This window comes from Pecten maximus, unplaced genomic scaffold, assembly GCF_902652985.1.
Source record: "Pecten maximus unplaced genomic scaffold, xPecMax1.1, whole genome shotgun sequence".
NCBI lineage: Eukaryota > Metazoa > Mollusca > Bivalvia > Pectinida > Pectinidae > Pecten > Pecten maximus.
Window position 1 is genome coordinate 1 of NW_022982492.1, and position 17,103 is coordinate 17,103.

A 17,103-nucleotide genomic window follows, 5' to 3' on the forward strand; every position below is an offset into this window, starting at 1 on the left:
GTAAATCGCCGCTGCCTTTGAAGTTATCACTGTGCGGCATTGTGCACGTGCTTGTTTCTTTGATGTGTCAATCAAATTAGACTTATTGCGGGTTGCGATTAAATAAATAATATTTAAAATGAGGTTTTAATATCACTTTTCAGCGTTTTATAAGGAAAATAAAATGAAAAACTCAACAATTCCAACAATCTGTCATGTGTAAAAAAAAAAATTCTATTAGCCAATTTTTCTGATCTCTCTGCGGGCAAGCCTCTTTAATGTTTACTAAAGAACAGTATCTCCTTATCAAGGCTGGAATTATATGGATCGTGAAGTAATAAAACGTTGTATTTTAGTAGGACAACCATGTTTGATTAATCCAAGGGTATAGTTTAAGAATAAAGATAACGATGGCTTTCAAACATCAGAATTTATTACTGCATTGACTTCAACAATATATTTCAATAAGATAAATTATGTTTATAAGATAAAGATGTCGCACAAAGGCAGAATTTCGTAATGTGTGAAATTATAAAGTTAAGAAAAACAGAAAATATAATTACGTTTATATCACATTTAGGTTAATAGAACCATGTACACAAATGTACAAGATTACATTATTTCTTGTGATAGCTAATATTGTAATAGTCACCGTTATTTCCAGTAATTTTTAAAAACCTTAAAGATATTTTACAATGTAGAAAATACCAAGGGGAACCATCTAATAAATAACCCATTTTTAGAAACACCCAGTTAACAAGCATATTTACCAGCTTTGCTTTTCACAGCCGGTCAATAAGACTTTTATCTGGAATCACGTGACACTTTGTTAGCCAACCGAAGAATGTGAAAGATATGATCATATAATAAAACGATGTAATGAAAAAAAAAAAACTTCGATGGCATAGAGTAAACAAAATACATCAATATCGTTCATGATAGCAAATCCGCATCATGGTATACATACATTTACATATACATTTGCAAACATAAATTTCAGATGATATAGCATTGATCATCATAAGCCAGAAAACAAGTAAGCATTAGAAGGTGGATTGTTGGGGAGGTGGTTTGAAATAAATTCGGCTTCCAGTGTAGATTATCTAATTACTAATAATCATATAATATACACACACTTTGATTCGTTAATCTTATCAGCGGCCTCGGACATCTGACTCCAGTAAACCTGCTACAAATAAAAGCAAAGCTGTGCATCTCTCGACCAATCACCTCCTCCTTATGTTAACTATACATATGAAGCAATAATAAACATTTCCATAACCATTTCTAAAAACAATATTGTGATTACTTCAAACATATTCAGGTAAATATTCATTAAACGTACGTATTTATATAAAGATAATTCCTTGATCCAGCCGTATTTATTTATATTTATAAAAGCGTATGGGTATTTTGACACCAATAAGTAAATCAGACAACCTGATATGCTATATAATATTCATTTCAGTAGTAAAGAAGTCAATATTAAGTGTGTTTTTTTTTTGTTATTTTTTATTTTATTACTATACAATATCAATCAGTATAACAACTAACTTTTACACGATATGGATGTAATTACAATAAAAAATAATTAACACTGAAAATAAGAATCATAAGCAATGAGTGACTCGAATAAGAAACGAAATTAATAAAACATTGAAATTAAACCCGCGTGATATCTTTGGGATCGGGCTAACTACGTCAATACTTATTAATATGTGCCAAATTAACAGAGAGATGTGTTATTTTATTTCAACTTAATTTTGTATAAAGGCAAACAGATGGGTGATCTTTACTATAAAAAGGCAAACACTCATAGCTTAATTATATATTTCATAACAAACAATATATAAGGCAGTTATCTTGAGATGCAATTAATTCATGAGAATTAGATGTTAAATATAGACATTTTTACTGAAACAACTTCATAGAAATAACACACAACTTTGAAACCTATGGTGAACTCAGATGGAAGGGGTGGAGAAGGGTAACTATTAGTACCGTTGTCGACTATAGTCAACATAAAAATGTGCTCCCTCTTCCCCGTTGTCGACTATAGTCGACATAAAAATGTGCTCCGTCCTCCCCGCTGTCGACTTTAGTCGACATACTAAGTTGACGTTTCTAAAGTGTTGATTTGTTGACAGCATCAACCGATAAATACAATTACCAAATGCAATGATTTATAAAATGTGTTCAAAGCTTTTAAAGCAAACACTTTGGTTGTTAAATAATTTTTATTTCGATTGTTTTACGTGTTTTTTACGGTAGAGTAATAGTTGATTTTATCTCAATATGTTCTTAATGTAAACAATATGGCGGCTTGCTACATTTGCAATTTAGATATCAGAGTCTAAGACGTTTCAGAGTGATAAATCTGATCTAGATATAATTTTGTTAAATATTTCTTAATCATGTACAAAGATAACACTAACCTTTCTGTTTCTATATGAAAATAACAACACACCAAAATTGCACATGTAGTCTGTCATTTTGTTTAAACTTCCGGGGGCGAGCCTAATAACTACTTCCGGTACGGAATCCGGAAAGAACACAAAGTACGGAAAGAGTTAAATTTCATTGCAGTGTGGTCAAGCGATCCGGATACGAAACGGATAATCTGCTAAAGCCTAATGTGATCCGGAAAAACAACAACATCATATTAAACAAACTACTTAAAACGCCTTAATTAAACAGAATGCATATTCATTGTTTTTACATACTACGTGTATAAGGCTTTTTTTTACCAAACATGGTTGATTAGTCAATTCCAAATAAATGATGACTGGTTTTGTAAAATCTTACAAACATGTGCTTGTAATTAACATAATTATCATGAAATAGGAAGGAACGATATTCCATTCTAGTTAATTAAAATTGACTAATGACAAACAATTTACTAATTTTATATACATAATAAGTTAAATTACAATAACCTCTACAGTTGATAAAAAATAGGCATTCCTTTTATTAACCTAACAATTAAAAGTGCGTAAAATGTTATAATAAAATGAAATGGTAATCAGAAAAGTGGAAATTTTGATTGCGCATGGTATGTCATTTTGGCAGACACTCAGATTGATGTTAGTTCGTGGTTTGTAATTGGGAAGGTGAACTGCAGTAAGTAATTAATCGGTATATAATGGTATCCTTTAATTGCGTCGTAAATTACACCAAGCTGACAGAAAATTTGTCAGATGCTTAAAATCCAACTTGTTTATAACAGCAAAAATAGCACGATAAACTTTTTATATATACAAAATGGAACACTACATCATTGAAATAAATGAAATTATTAGAGTTATTAAAAAATCCTCTGCTTGCTCCCGCAATCTCTTACATTTTTTTTACATTTTGTAATTGGATAATAAGCATATCATTACGTTTCACATCTTCATAATGTAATTGAACTATGTCTAAGGCATACTCACATCCGTCGAACAGAAACTGTGTTGCAAAAATCTAAAAGTCATCTCGTGCAAAATTGTGGAGGAAGTAATTAGCTTCACAGATTTATAAGGAATAGCAGATAGACGAACGGTCAGATGTACGAGGGACCGGGAATCAATAGTTCAAGGCTTCACTGGTAATGTAATTATAAGTTCAAATAAAACGAAATTCCACTTTCAGCGTTAATATATTATGTTCAACTGTCAAGATAAGCAGTCCTTTATTTGTACAGAATCATTCAAACCTAAGTTATGTTAATTTTCAAAATGAGGCTCATTTTCATTTTGATAGAGTTGATTGGCTCCATGCTTTACGGTATCAAAGACCATCATTTAAGCCATGTACAAAGGCATGAATTAGACCCAGCAAAATATGGAAGGAGAGGGTTTTACAACGTCAGGTGGACAGACAGACTGAGGGTAGGAAGCCAGGCGAAGATGTATTTATAATCCTTTGACCCAATCTTGTCAACGCATACTGCAAACATATGGCATTAGTAACTAAAAATTAATATTGCCATTGATAATGATAAAAATTGTACAGATCTGGTATAAAACATTATGTTTGTTGTACACAGTACAAACATAAATTTATATGCTTCGCGGTACTCCTGGTAGAATTATCATTAACATGGTAATGATATTCCTCATTAACAAAACAAATACATTTTAACTCCTCAGAATTGCTTTGATAATCCGAGAATTTTCAATGTGTTCTTCATTTAAACAATTGAACACTTTAATCTGTGCCGTCTTCGGTGATGTGTAGTGGGCTTCTCCTGACATCTTGACCATATTTGTGCCGTTGTATGCCAGTCCATCTGACACACTTCCATCGCTGTCAGCAACCTGCCTATAGTTGCCTGTCGTTGGAATTTCTTTATCCAACATCGAAGGAGGGCACCCATTCTGTCCTGGAAGTTGACAGGATGGCAAAGAACGTGTTGATCGATAACTGGAGGCGACAACCCAAGCTCAAGACACAGGTTGAAGAACGCTTTGTCAATGTTGTCTACGATTTCTGTTATTTCATCATCAGATGGCGCTCTGCTCCATACTTCATTTGGAACAATACCTGCGAATAATGTTTCTTTTAAATATTATGTTAGACTCGTGGAACCGTTCATGTGTATCGAAAAAGGTTTATAGTAGTCTAATAATCCTGGTTTCAAGAGTCTAAATAGAACTATGGTAAAAATAAGTCTTAAAATAAGTCTTATTTTTACAAAGAATTATGTTAAAAAATAGGTCTTCTTATTGCACAACATCTTAATTATAATATGCATTAAGGACATAGACAATATAGTTTATAAAACACTGATACAATCATATAGGTTTCATCTACATGAAATATGTACCCGAAACTAATTAGCCAAATAAAGTAAATGATACATTATTTTCAATGCGGTAGCTCAAGTTATACTTTAAAAGTTAGAAATGCTTAAAACTATTACTTGAAAGTAACAACTCCATCGTCCTGCAAACAAAGTCTTATACATAAACATAGTTGGCTTTGGATGAAAGGTACTGCTTAACCTAAATAAAGGTAACTAACCTCGACAGGATGACTCCTCGTTCACTTCGATCACTTCAGGAATGCGGTCAATTGCCATTTTAACATTTTTCATAGCATTTGCAATGTCATTGAACGTTTGATTTGGGTAGGCGTTTGTCCATCTTAAAAACATCTTGGTGATCTGGGTGATTGCCGCCAATCTCGATGACTCCTGTTTGACATGTTCGATTTCTGGACCAGAAATACCTAGCTCAATAAACAACATCTCACAAGAGGACGCACCAACTAGACGTGACAGACGACCAAGTTCCCGGGGTGTTGGTCTTCTTTCTGGAATATTCTTATCGACTAACGCTGTACCTGAAACATTATAGATGGAACATTCTTTCAAAATAGATAATGTTGCACACTGTTGTGTTACTTAACGAACACATGTGCGGGAAATTACATTTTACACTTTTTGATAAAAATATATAAAATAATGATTTTTTAAAATCTGTTTAACAAAAAACTACTTTTCTATATGATTATGTCATGTATTGATATGCATTCTGTTATAACTAAGAGTAGAATCCAAGCTCAATACCTTACATATTTAGCTTGAGTTTTCATTAGCATCACTTATTAAAATATGGAAAATTAAAATTAAAAAAAAAATATCAAGATGATTTGGATTTGTATCCAGGTTTGGTGACAGGCTTAATAGAAACATCCTTACCTGCCAGGATAACAGTCCTTGTAGACACCTATAATAATAAGTTACTGTATTATTTTTTGTATACTTACTGTATCAATGTATCTAATCAAGTATTGGTAAAGGGCCATTAAGTGAATATTGAATTTATTTAAAGTGGATTGGTAGATTTCTGAACATGTTACAAACATCTAGCGATACATAAACACGTGCACATTACCTCTGTGATGCCCCAATACTCGATATCATCTCTTGACAGACGATGTTGCCCTTGACATTCTCCGCCTTTACAAGACACGCCCCTTTCTGAGTGGATGATGCCGTACAGCTGTACTGGGGTGTCGTATGGGCTCAAATGAAAGTTGCAGTGTAGCTGGTGTGAGTAATGAAAGTGTTCTTGATTACTCATTTTCATTGTCTCCCGAAGAATACGCTCGATTGAAAGCCGCAGGTTTTTTCCAGACTCTACCGGAAGCCGAGATTCTGTGGGACTGAACACTGTCACGGCAATGGTTGACCTCTCTGCGTGCATGGACAATATTATTCTGAAAATGTCGTTGACCTCAAAACACCCAAAATCCATATAGAGACAATCCGTAGTCTCTGCCGTCGACTCGCCACCTTCAGCAGCTTCCTCCAAGCTTCGTGCTGACAATGAAGTTGCTCTATACGTCCTAAGGATCTTGGCAAATATTCTGTGGAACAGTTCGTATGGTACATAAATGTCACCAAACACGAAACATAACGTTTTAGAGACAGCAAGATTTCTGTGCTTAAGTGCATTAACCTCATCGGTAATCCCGTCGATGTTTTGAAGCTCCGAAAGTTTGCTTGGAATAGTATACGTCGCACTGAATTGTGTATTTTCTGTGGCGTGTTCCGACAGCAGTATTTTCACTATCAGTCCAAACTTTTCCATCAGAGCGAGGAGAATGGACTCGAAGGGAGCATAAGCTTCATTCTTCTTCATACAGAGGAGACCTTTGATCAACTTCTGAGTTAACTCGCCCTTGGTTTTGTACAACTCCAAGTCTCGGTTGAGCAGTGGGTCATAGCTTGGGAGAAAGTAGTCATCGGTAATCAGGATACTGAAGAAATCAGCGAGCCATTGTGGGTCATTGATGACGTAGTCGAATTCCCGGAAATATATCACAGACCTGATGCTGTGAAGGTACCTGGACAAATGAAATTTTACCTTTGTACGTAAAATACTTATCTAAATTAAAAAGACATTATGATAATTTTCTTGATGCATCAGTCACTGTATTCGTCTATATAACAGTTATTGGACAGTTTGATTCTATAATCTCGTATCGTTCATTGTGTCGCAATAGGTATAAGAAGCAGTTTTAATAAACCTTACGTTAAATACATTCCGCAAGCTGAAGCTGTAGGAATACTTATTTCCACGCTGTTATGTCATTTAAATTTTCTTTCTCAACATCGTGTTATGATTTGTAAAATATACAAGATAGACAGCTCCTATGAGATCAACGATAATATAAATGGTAGAGATAATTTCTTCTTTCCATCGAAATCATAGCAATACGATTCCAAACTGTGATGCGAAACCATCTTATTAGAAATCTCAATGTGTAATTATAAATATTAGGCAAAGCTCATGGTACACAGGTCGTAATGGAAAAAACCCCTAAGAAATTGTACAACTATGAAAGTAAATACTTCCCTGAAAGCAGCCAGTAATGAATTTTGAGAAATCATTTATAAAGTGTTAATACGAACACACACTACATAAGTGTAGACAGTGTAGATATACTCACTCTAGGGCAAGTTTGATCTCATCTTCATCCTTCAATGGGGCCAGCGATGTTTTGTTCATGTTTACAACCTCCTCCAGTGTCAGTATCTTTGTTCCCGTTTCCCTAGCTTGATACAGATCCAATTCTAACTTTAACCACGTAGTAGGAAGCTCTCTTTCCCATTGATCCTGATGCTCCGCAGCCTCTGTGATGAAGCCTCGCAATATGTGAAGTTCTCTATGATCATTGCTGAGGCTGTTATCAACTGTACAGAACCTCACAAAATGGAGACTTGACAGTTCTGGAAATTTCGTGATGCTCCTGTTTATGCTTGCTATTTGTTTCTTGTAGTTCTACAAGTAGTAAATGATTCACATCATATCACAATATTCACCACATCCATACTATCAGTTAAGGCAATACCGCTTTATAATATAAAACGGAATACAGAATGTCAGTATAAGTAGAATATATAAAAGTCGTTTAGATAACTATTTTGATTATAATTGTCTAGGTTGTCAAGACATGTACCGGGCGACGAACTTGATCTACGGCACGCAATCGCCTCGCCAGAAATACCCGCAGCTTATACCACTGCACCACATCGTCGATCTTAAAAAGACCTTTTCAATGGCGCAGTGATAGTAGGCTCGATATCCTGACATGATCATAGTGAAAGTCGTCTATTAGATGATATGAATACCTGGATCGCAATGTATTTACATACATATATGCGAATTGTACACATATTACCAATATTCATCGAGTACAACTACGACAGGAAATTCAAAATCTTTATCTTCGGATCACATACTGCATATGATACAATGTGCTTATTATTTGATATATAACATAGTGACAAAATTGACAAAGGAAGACAACTTAATGACTCGTGCCTTGACCGGGCCTCGAACTCACGATCTACGGCACCCATTCGCCTAGCTAAAAATACCCGCAGCTTATAGCGCTGCGCCAAATCGGCGTTCTCAAACAGAACGTTTCAATGGCACAGTGAAAGTCGACTCCATATCTTGACGTGATATATATATATTTAAGGGGACATTCCTTCATTTGAATAAAGTTAAGTTCATCAAAAGTAAACTTACTGGAAATCAGGTAGTAAGAGTTATATTTTTTAATTAATAAGACAGTTTAACTCTCAATATAAACCAAAGGTCTTCGAGTATTAAGTCATGAAAATTCTTAAATAGACCCAAAGTATCACTAATTACCGCAAAGACCTACGGTATTTTGTATACGATACGCCTTTTACCTATACATTTCGGCGGTAATTTCATTATATATAGGCACAAACACTCATATAATCATCGTCCAGACATACCTTTCACCAATAGAAATTGTGAATGTTTCTGATGTGCGAACCAGTCTCTAAATATGCTAGTTTCTATTCATGATTAACGCTCAGCATTTCAGGAGTTAAACTATTTATGTAAAACCACGACTTACTTATGTTCAATGGATGCAATTTATTATACATTGTTAGCTTAAAACTCAAGGGCGTTGAGTGGATATGCTATTATGTTAGGTTGATATGTCATTATGCTGAGATGTTTTGTCAACATAATGGCATATCAACACAATATAATGACATGTCAACTATACACAATCATATGTCAACTCAACACAATAACATACTTATTTAACGTTAAGACATATTATCCCAACATAATGACATTAACCAAACATAATGACATATTAATCCAACATCACGGCACGTCAACTCAACATCAGGACGTGTTTAGCTGACAATATAGAACTGTAACTGAACAGCATATGTACATAGGACATAATAGACGGCCGTCATTTTACATAACTGTTGATTCGCACATTGGCTGTTAAGGACCTGGGGTGGTAAGGGGCATTTTTTGGCATCCCCTCAATAACCGTTCATTTTTGGTCAAGATAAAATATAAGATACATTCCTTGTTCATGTAAATTTACAACAGTAGTTTCAGAGTCTACAGCTTATCCTTGATATTTTCCAATATTCAAGTAGAATAATTTTAATAACATTTAACCTTAAGTCATAAATACGCATTTTGAAGGTAAAAACAACTTTATCCAAGAGTAGTATGGGGAGTACTACTGGGTAGGATTCGGCAGTATGCTTCTGTGAGTTCCACTTTATCGCCTGGTGACAAAATGGACCTACCGCAGCCTCCCACAATATATACACTCACGTATGTATTTCACACTCAGGGGAGTCCGTCTTTAAATGACCATAGCTTTTAATGGAACTTTTAAAAATGAACAACACAGTAGAGCACATGGTCTTGCCGCTAAGTGTTACCACAATGTTTGTTATAACCGCCATAGAGTTTGTCAAACTGACGTTTGGTATCACTGAGAAATTTTCCGGTAAAAATACCAAGTATCAGGTGTTAAGATAATTTCTAGCGAATGTATGTGAAGAATCTTAAGACGATATATGAAGAAATGTGCGTTTTTCTGTTTTGTGTAAGTATCAATGGTTATATGGAACGATTAATAAATATACATTTCATTATTTCGGGAACTTGTTTTGCTTCAGACTAAATGTAACCATAGTCTATATGTCTATTTCAACATGGGACGGTCGAGGGTTTTAAAGGAAATAGGTTGGCTACAATTCTGACCCATTGTTTTTGTTTAATGTTACTATTATCGCCTATTATCTCTCGCTATTAAGGACATAACTTACATTGTATTCTTTCTTTAGCTCATCAAGGAATGTACCGACAAAGATAATCGGAGGTGCTTGTATCCTTTTTGAACGGAGGTTTGGAGCAGTTAATTCGTCTTTGGAAAATGTGCCAATCAATCGGATCCACCTCTTCAGTCGATCTATATTAAGACAGTTAAGGCAATGACAATAGCATATCTTATAACAAAACATAACCATATCGCTACAAGTTAAAAAATGCAAGAAAAAAATGTATCATTTACATACATAAATACAATGTACACAATCAATCTAATTCATTTCATTAGTCGATCAGAAATATATGTCAGTGATTTCATGTAGGTTTCTTTGCATATTTTTCTTCGATCGCCGCTAATGGCATATTCATTCTATTTCACCTTATGAACATTTTTTTAAAGAAAAAAAGAAACGAAAAGTGTTATCATTTGTAGGCAGATCGAAATCATTACCCACAGGTGTTTTTTTTCCGATAATCCGTAAGAAATAAAGTATAAAAGAGTAATTTGAGAGATAGATAACAGTTGTGTATTAGCGTTCATATATGTTGTCCATACCATTCTTAACAATCGTTTTATCATGAGTTATTGCATACCAATATACAACAAACTTTATCAAGATTATTGTAGAGTTCATTGTATTGTCGCAGTCCCTCCAACTGACATGGCTTATGTTTCTCAAAGTTTATATAGCTCGTCTGAGTAGTAAGATACATATAATAGTCGCTATATCATATCACATAAAATAGGACAACAGACAATCAGTGGAACAAACAATATAAACGCATATCTCTTAACGACCACTGTTTTGTGTCACTATAAAAATCATAGAAAAAGAATTACTTACGTCTTCATAGTGTTATTTTTATTATCAAATGTTATCATGGCGGATTGAAAATATAGAGTATGTCATTTGATAGCAATTCTAATTATCTAATCACAACAAATGCCTTATATACACCTACCAGTTTCCAGCTTGTCTCTGAGAAAATCTGTGAGTCTGAAGACTAATAGGTATACACCGTGCGCAGAGAGGAAGACATTGTGTGAAGCCTGAAATGACCTATGTCCTCCCATATCCCACAACGACAGAAACGCGTCATCGGAACCGTAATTACGTGAAGCTCCCCGAACAGCTGAAGCCTCATTTCTTCTCTCTGGATTGTATTTAGACTTATCCGATGAACTAGTTGACCCCACTGCTTTGTCTGCGAACTCTATCAAAAACAAACAAATATAGTTTCAGTATATTCTTTTTTAATTCCTCTTTTTGTTTGATTTATATCACTGCAGTTTACTAATATTTGACAGTTAATGTTCATTTGATGCTATTGCAAGTTGTTAGGCTACATGTCAAACCTAACTACATGCATACTTACAGTGTTGCATCGAATAAAATGTACAACTTACCCATTGTTTTACCTGACGATTTCATTATCTCCATCAATACACCCATGCGTGCTTTAACCACTTCATCAAGGGATTGCCCATCAGTGTGTTTCCACGTCTTGGATTTCCAATTGATGGAGAACCATACGGGGTGTAAAACAGCCCCTTCTGTTGGTTGGCGAAGTTGGAGGTTGACATTTTTATTCCTAAGACGGAGACATAGGGTAGTCTTCCCGGCTCCCTCCTTGCCGGTAAAAACTACGCGTATGTGTCGATATTTTTCTGTTTGCCCCTTAAACAGTGCCAAATATCTGTTGTAGTTCCCTGTGTTTTTAAATATACAATGAAAGTTCAGTAATATTTGGTATTTATAACCAGATTGCAATTACGACCTTAACAATCAGGAAGCGTACATTATTGTATTTATTAAGCAGAATGCGTTTCCTGCGTTTACACTCGACGAGATGTACTGCGTTTTAAGGTACTAAATTATAACACCAGATACATGTGGTAAGTTGTATGATGTATCACTGTATCAAAATAATCAATGAGCATACATCGCCATATACATACCTTATTGATATTTCCGATCGTATAACTTTTAGATAATAATACAAAAGATTATAATTGAATTTTTCAGAATCATTACGGTAGTTCGACATAGCTCTCAAGCTGGTCACACGAAATTTAGATGTTATCTATTCCACAAATATATATGTATTTTTATTTTATTTATTTTGTATTCAATTTCAAATTCTGTTATAGAAAATGACATGAATAAGGACAAACATTTAAATTTGTGTATGATAAAAACAAAACAAAAAAAACAAAAAAAAAAAAAAACCGAAAGGGCAAAACTAATCTAGATCAGAGACGCTGACCATTTTTATAATTCTCCTTTTAGATTTGTAGACACTGCTGTATTTGAGTGTCAATATTATTATTTTTATTGTTATTTTAAGATATTAACATTTTGTGAGTTTTTAATTCAAATTGATTTTTTAGACTGTTGAAATGAAGTTGTAATCCAAGTCATTTAGATTTGTAAATATATTGCTTGGAATGAGTAATATCAGGTTATTTAGTTTGAACTATGTAAATTTAGTAATTTGCTTGCCAAAAGTAAATTACTGTTTATTGAATCTAAGTTTTAAGTGATGATATGGATCCTAAAATGCACAAGTGATACATGTTTATAACCCCGTGGTATATGTGTTATTGTTTCAGGATGAGAATAACAGAATTTACAGATGTTACTGTATATCTTTTTTTATTTTGAATACATTTTTTGTAGTTAGAATTCTTTGGTTTACTCTAAATTGCAGGCAATTAAGTTTGGAACTAGTACAGGTATTGAAAGGATATTTGTTTCAATTTCCTTCCATTTATATACACTAATATTGATTGTTTTGATGCCATCTATTCTTAGTAATGGGTTTAACTTGTTTCTTTATCCAAATGGTATACATTTCATGAGCATCTAACAATAATTTGACATTGATGAGTATATTGGGAGGTCCATTTTATTCTGACCTCAAAGTTTGATCGATATTTTTTATGAATAGATTAATGACGGTTTTTATACTCTGATATAAATGAATACGAATATTAAAAAAATTCATCAAAACTATATAAGGATTAATCTGTTTTTAGGATGTTATAAATAAAGTGTATAGGTAGCAGTGTACACTAAAAATGCCCAATTCTGATAAAAATAGGCACATGTTTAAAGATATGTAAACATAACCAGTTTACCCTACCTATTACCTATACTTAATTATATATATTTGTAATATATGCCACATTTGAATTTTAATACAACTGTTAAGGATAAGTAAACTTTTTTTCTTGCTTTTATACCTTTGAAAACAATGGCATCCACGTCAAAAACCTTAAATATTAAATAATAAATCAAGATTTTTTACCCACAATGACACCATTCCCTGCAGAATTTTTGTCCCGAAAGCTATTTGAAATCAAATATTTCTATCCCAAAGACAGAATTAATTTTATTTCAACATCTGTTTATTATTAAGTTTTTTTTGCTATCTTACTTCGTCTGCTAGATACTATTTTCTGCTGTGTGCAAAACTAAAATTTCGGTGTAAACATACTGACGGAAAATACGGAAATTTATAATTTTGTGTCCATTTTTATAAAAAAAAAAACAAATGTGAAGCCTGTATACTACTTCATAATGAATAAAACAATTATTGTATACATTTATTTTTCTTTACTTTTTTATGCATATCATACTACAGGAGTTACTTCCTTAACCCGAAAATCACCCTTGGTTGTCCTACTGTAGTCTGCTACATACCTTTTTTGAACCATGCAATATTGAAAATGACGTTTTTGATCTATTTTGATTGCACTGTTATTTAAACATATTTGATTTTCAAGAATGTTTGATTTGGATTGTTTGCATTAAGACTCTTGCGACAGGCATCTCAGAAGACATCTTTCCATTTTTGTATCATTATGTTTTATTTCGTCTTTTAATATATTCAATTCTGGTATTTGCTAAATTTTGTTTATCAAAAATGATTTTAGAACAATATTACCATTCCATACTTTTTATATATACGACTGTTCCCAGTTGTTTTAAGAGCGGTTATGAACGAATTTAGTTAAAGCATCTTGAGCCCCCTTCTTCATATTATAGGTCCTCCATTCCACAGAAAAAAATAAAACAGATTGCTGATATTCTTATATCCTTTTATATTTCCTTAGGATTTGAAAGTGAAATGAATAGAATATCAAATTGAAATATTAGTAAAATTTTGATAACTATTTTAACCTATTAGTGTTAGCACTTGTTGTTACTAATTGATATTAAAGACTTAAGTCTATGTAAGTTTTTTGTCAACATGAAGTTAAGTATCTTTGTGTAAGTCAATAGCATATTCTATGCTAAATATGATGAAGCTTTTACAAAATTTGAAACAAACTTGTTTTTACTATATCTTTTACTGCCAATCCATACTACCTAGGTCTTAGAGAAGTTCATTTTTAGTTCAGAAATACCAGGAAAAAAGTTTAGAGATTATAATGTTTGATCTAAAGGTTTCCTTGAGTCATCTAAAAGTAGATGTGTCATCAGCAAATTGTGATAAGAGGATTTCTTCTTTAATAATCATACCATTAACATTTCTATTGTTTCGTAAAATTATTGATAGAGTTTCGATACTTTATATGAAAATGTATAAGGATATCGGGTCGCCCCTTTTTATATATTTTTTATATGAAAGATATCACCCTATGATAACAGCTTTTATTATATTATTCTGAAACAATTCTATCCATTGAATAATGTTCGGGTCAAAGTTATTTTTTCCAAAGTTTTCAATTGTTAAATAGCAATCATGTATGGCGATATACCTAATATGTTTAAAGCCAGGATAAACAAATGGTATTGCGATATAGCAAAAATGAATTACTTACGTTCTGTTGACAGGATTGGTAAGAGCCAGGCGTGTATGAAAAATAGAAAAAAAAATGATATTATTTTGCAAATGATCTATCACAAGTATTTTGATTGAAACGTTCTGAGTAACTCCTACTTTTAAATAACAATGATACACGCTATTTTGTGTGATTTGTTGTTTGCATCAAACTAGTATGTTTATTTGATCATTTGTCCGCTTCCAAAAATATGTAATTGATATACCAGAAGCATGACTGATGCTTTGTATTGAATGGATAATTACTGCATCAAAATATGAAACATTTAGATAGTTGTTTTGAATCGCAAGATGACATAAAATTATGCGAGAATCGTCTGCTGATTAGTTAAAAAGAGTATATCTCTGCATTTCAGTAGTCATTCAATGGTTCCATGTCCCCTCAAAATATATAGCAGAAACACTGATGTTTAAATATAAACGGTTGAAAGCGTTTACTATCAAATCACAATCAAATATCTTGATCGAAAATGTATTTCAAAGCATGGGATGAAAATCAATCATTTCAATATGTAATACGTTTTGAAAATGTGTATGAAAATAGTAGCATTTAAACAGTTGATATGGTTGGTGAGAAGACAACATACTTAGGTTATATCGACATTCTTAATTTCAAAAGAAATTATATCATGTCATTTGTGTGTAACAATTAAAGATACACAAACGAATAATCAGACAGTTGTGTATGTTAAGAGGATTTCATCGGTCTTGGCATTTTATAGGAAAAATACTCATGATATCAACAACAGAATTATGTTACAGATTCACTATAACCATATTTAAGATTATAATATATATCTATGACATATTAATTAATCTAGAAAATATTCATCGGACAACTTATCAACCACATGTTTCTTGGTATGAATATGAGATACTGAGGTCTATAATACATATAAAAAGGTCGCTTAAAAGAAGCCAGACACATATGAGATATTGAATATTATATCAATAATTGTTATTTGATAAAGATTGTTCAAATATATGATATGGTTCCTAAAATGACGTAGTTATGAATTAATTCATTTTCCAAAGAATTGCAATTATGACATTTTGCCTGACATTCAGAACATATGTTCTCTCGCATTTGATATGTCTGGGAGTTTGATCAGGTAAATCTGAATTAATAAACATTAGATTAAGGTGCAAGTTTCACTCTCATCATGTCAAGTTTTGATGTAATAATAAATGCTAATATCAAAGCTTTAAATGTTGAAATCCTTTTAATAATTGTAATTAATTACTCTTTTATTGAATCAATATGTAGCAATATGCGTATTATCAGACATAGGAACAAAAGTATTACTTACGTTCTGTAATCGGGTTCACCAGTAGCCAGAGGGATGAAAAAAATATTACATAACTGATCAATGAAATATCAAAAGATTTGATTATAATCGGATCATTTGTATGGAATGAGTATCATTTTAATGTTCATTTTATATCTATAATAAAGCATTAATCCCCAAATTGCAGTTAAACCTGCATTTCTATTGATTTTTCATTTTCAAAATTAACTACCTCGCATGCTATATTTCAACATGGATCTTTTACTATAATATATGTCATTTGTGTCTAACATTAAAAGATACACAAAAGAATAATCAGACAGTTGTGTATGTAAAGAGCATTTCATCGGTTTTGTTATTGGATAGACAAATAATACGTATGTTATCAACAACAGAATTATGTGACATATTCACTATAACCATATTTAAGATTATATATATACTGAAACGAAAAAGAAACGCAACTTCAAATTGTAGGTTTAATAAAATAATACTTGTGAGCATTATGTTTAAATTTCATATGTAATAGTTAATATTGAATATTGATGTAACATCCTTTAAATGTTTAGAGATTTTTAAGAACAGGTCACTTTGCTAGAAGGTCATGATTGGTAGTACCCTACGTGAATCCAAGTTGAAATGGCAGCAGTTTTGAAACCGTGCCCTAATATCGTGTGTGTCCTCCTCGAACAGTTATCACATCTCTAATTCTTTGTTGCATTGAGTTCATCAGGGCATTGACTTTCCGTATTGGAATGTTATTCCATTCTTGGACGAGTGCATTTGCTAACTGAGGGAGGGTATTTGGGGGGTTACGGCGATTTCGAATTCTTCTGTCTAATTCATCCCACAAATGCTCGATT

The 17,103-nt window shown here is 32.8% G+C and overlaps 1 protein-coding gene across 2 annotated transcripts; it reads right to left on the reverse strand.

Annotated features, from left to right (window-relative positions):
* Positions 1-2,621: 2,621 nt before the first annotated feature.
* LOC117320521 lies at positions 2,622-16,389 on the reverse strand. Of its 2 annotated transcripts, XM_033875098.1 has the most exons (10): positions 16,262-16,389; positions 15,033-15,035; positions 11,509-11,811; positions 11,064-11,315; positions 10,100-10,242; positions 7,420-7,751; positions 5,859-6,813; positions 5,663-5,690; positions 4,984-5,304; positions 2,622-4,503 (listed from the first exon to the last, which is right to left on the reverse strand). In XM_033875098.1, the coding sequence occupies exons 3-10, from the start codon at positions 11,552-11,554 to the stop codon at positions 4,151-4,153; spliced, it is 2,430 nt and encodes an 809-aa protein (XP_033730989.1). In that variant the 5' UTR covers positions 11,555-11,811; positions 15,033-15,035; positions 16,262-16,389; the 3' UTR covers positions 2,622-4,150. The 2 variants fall into 2 exon arrangements, with proteins under 2 accessions (XP_033730989.1, XP_033730990.1); XM_033875099.1 differs by lacking the exons at positions 15,033-15,035; positions 16,262-16,389 and adding an exon at positions 14,932-15,020.
* Positions 16,390-17,103: the final 714 nt, after the last annotated feature.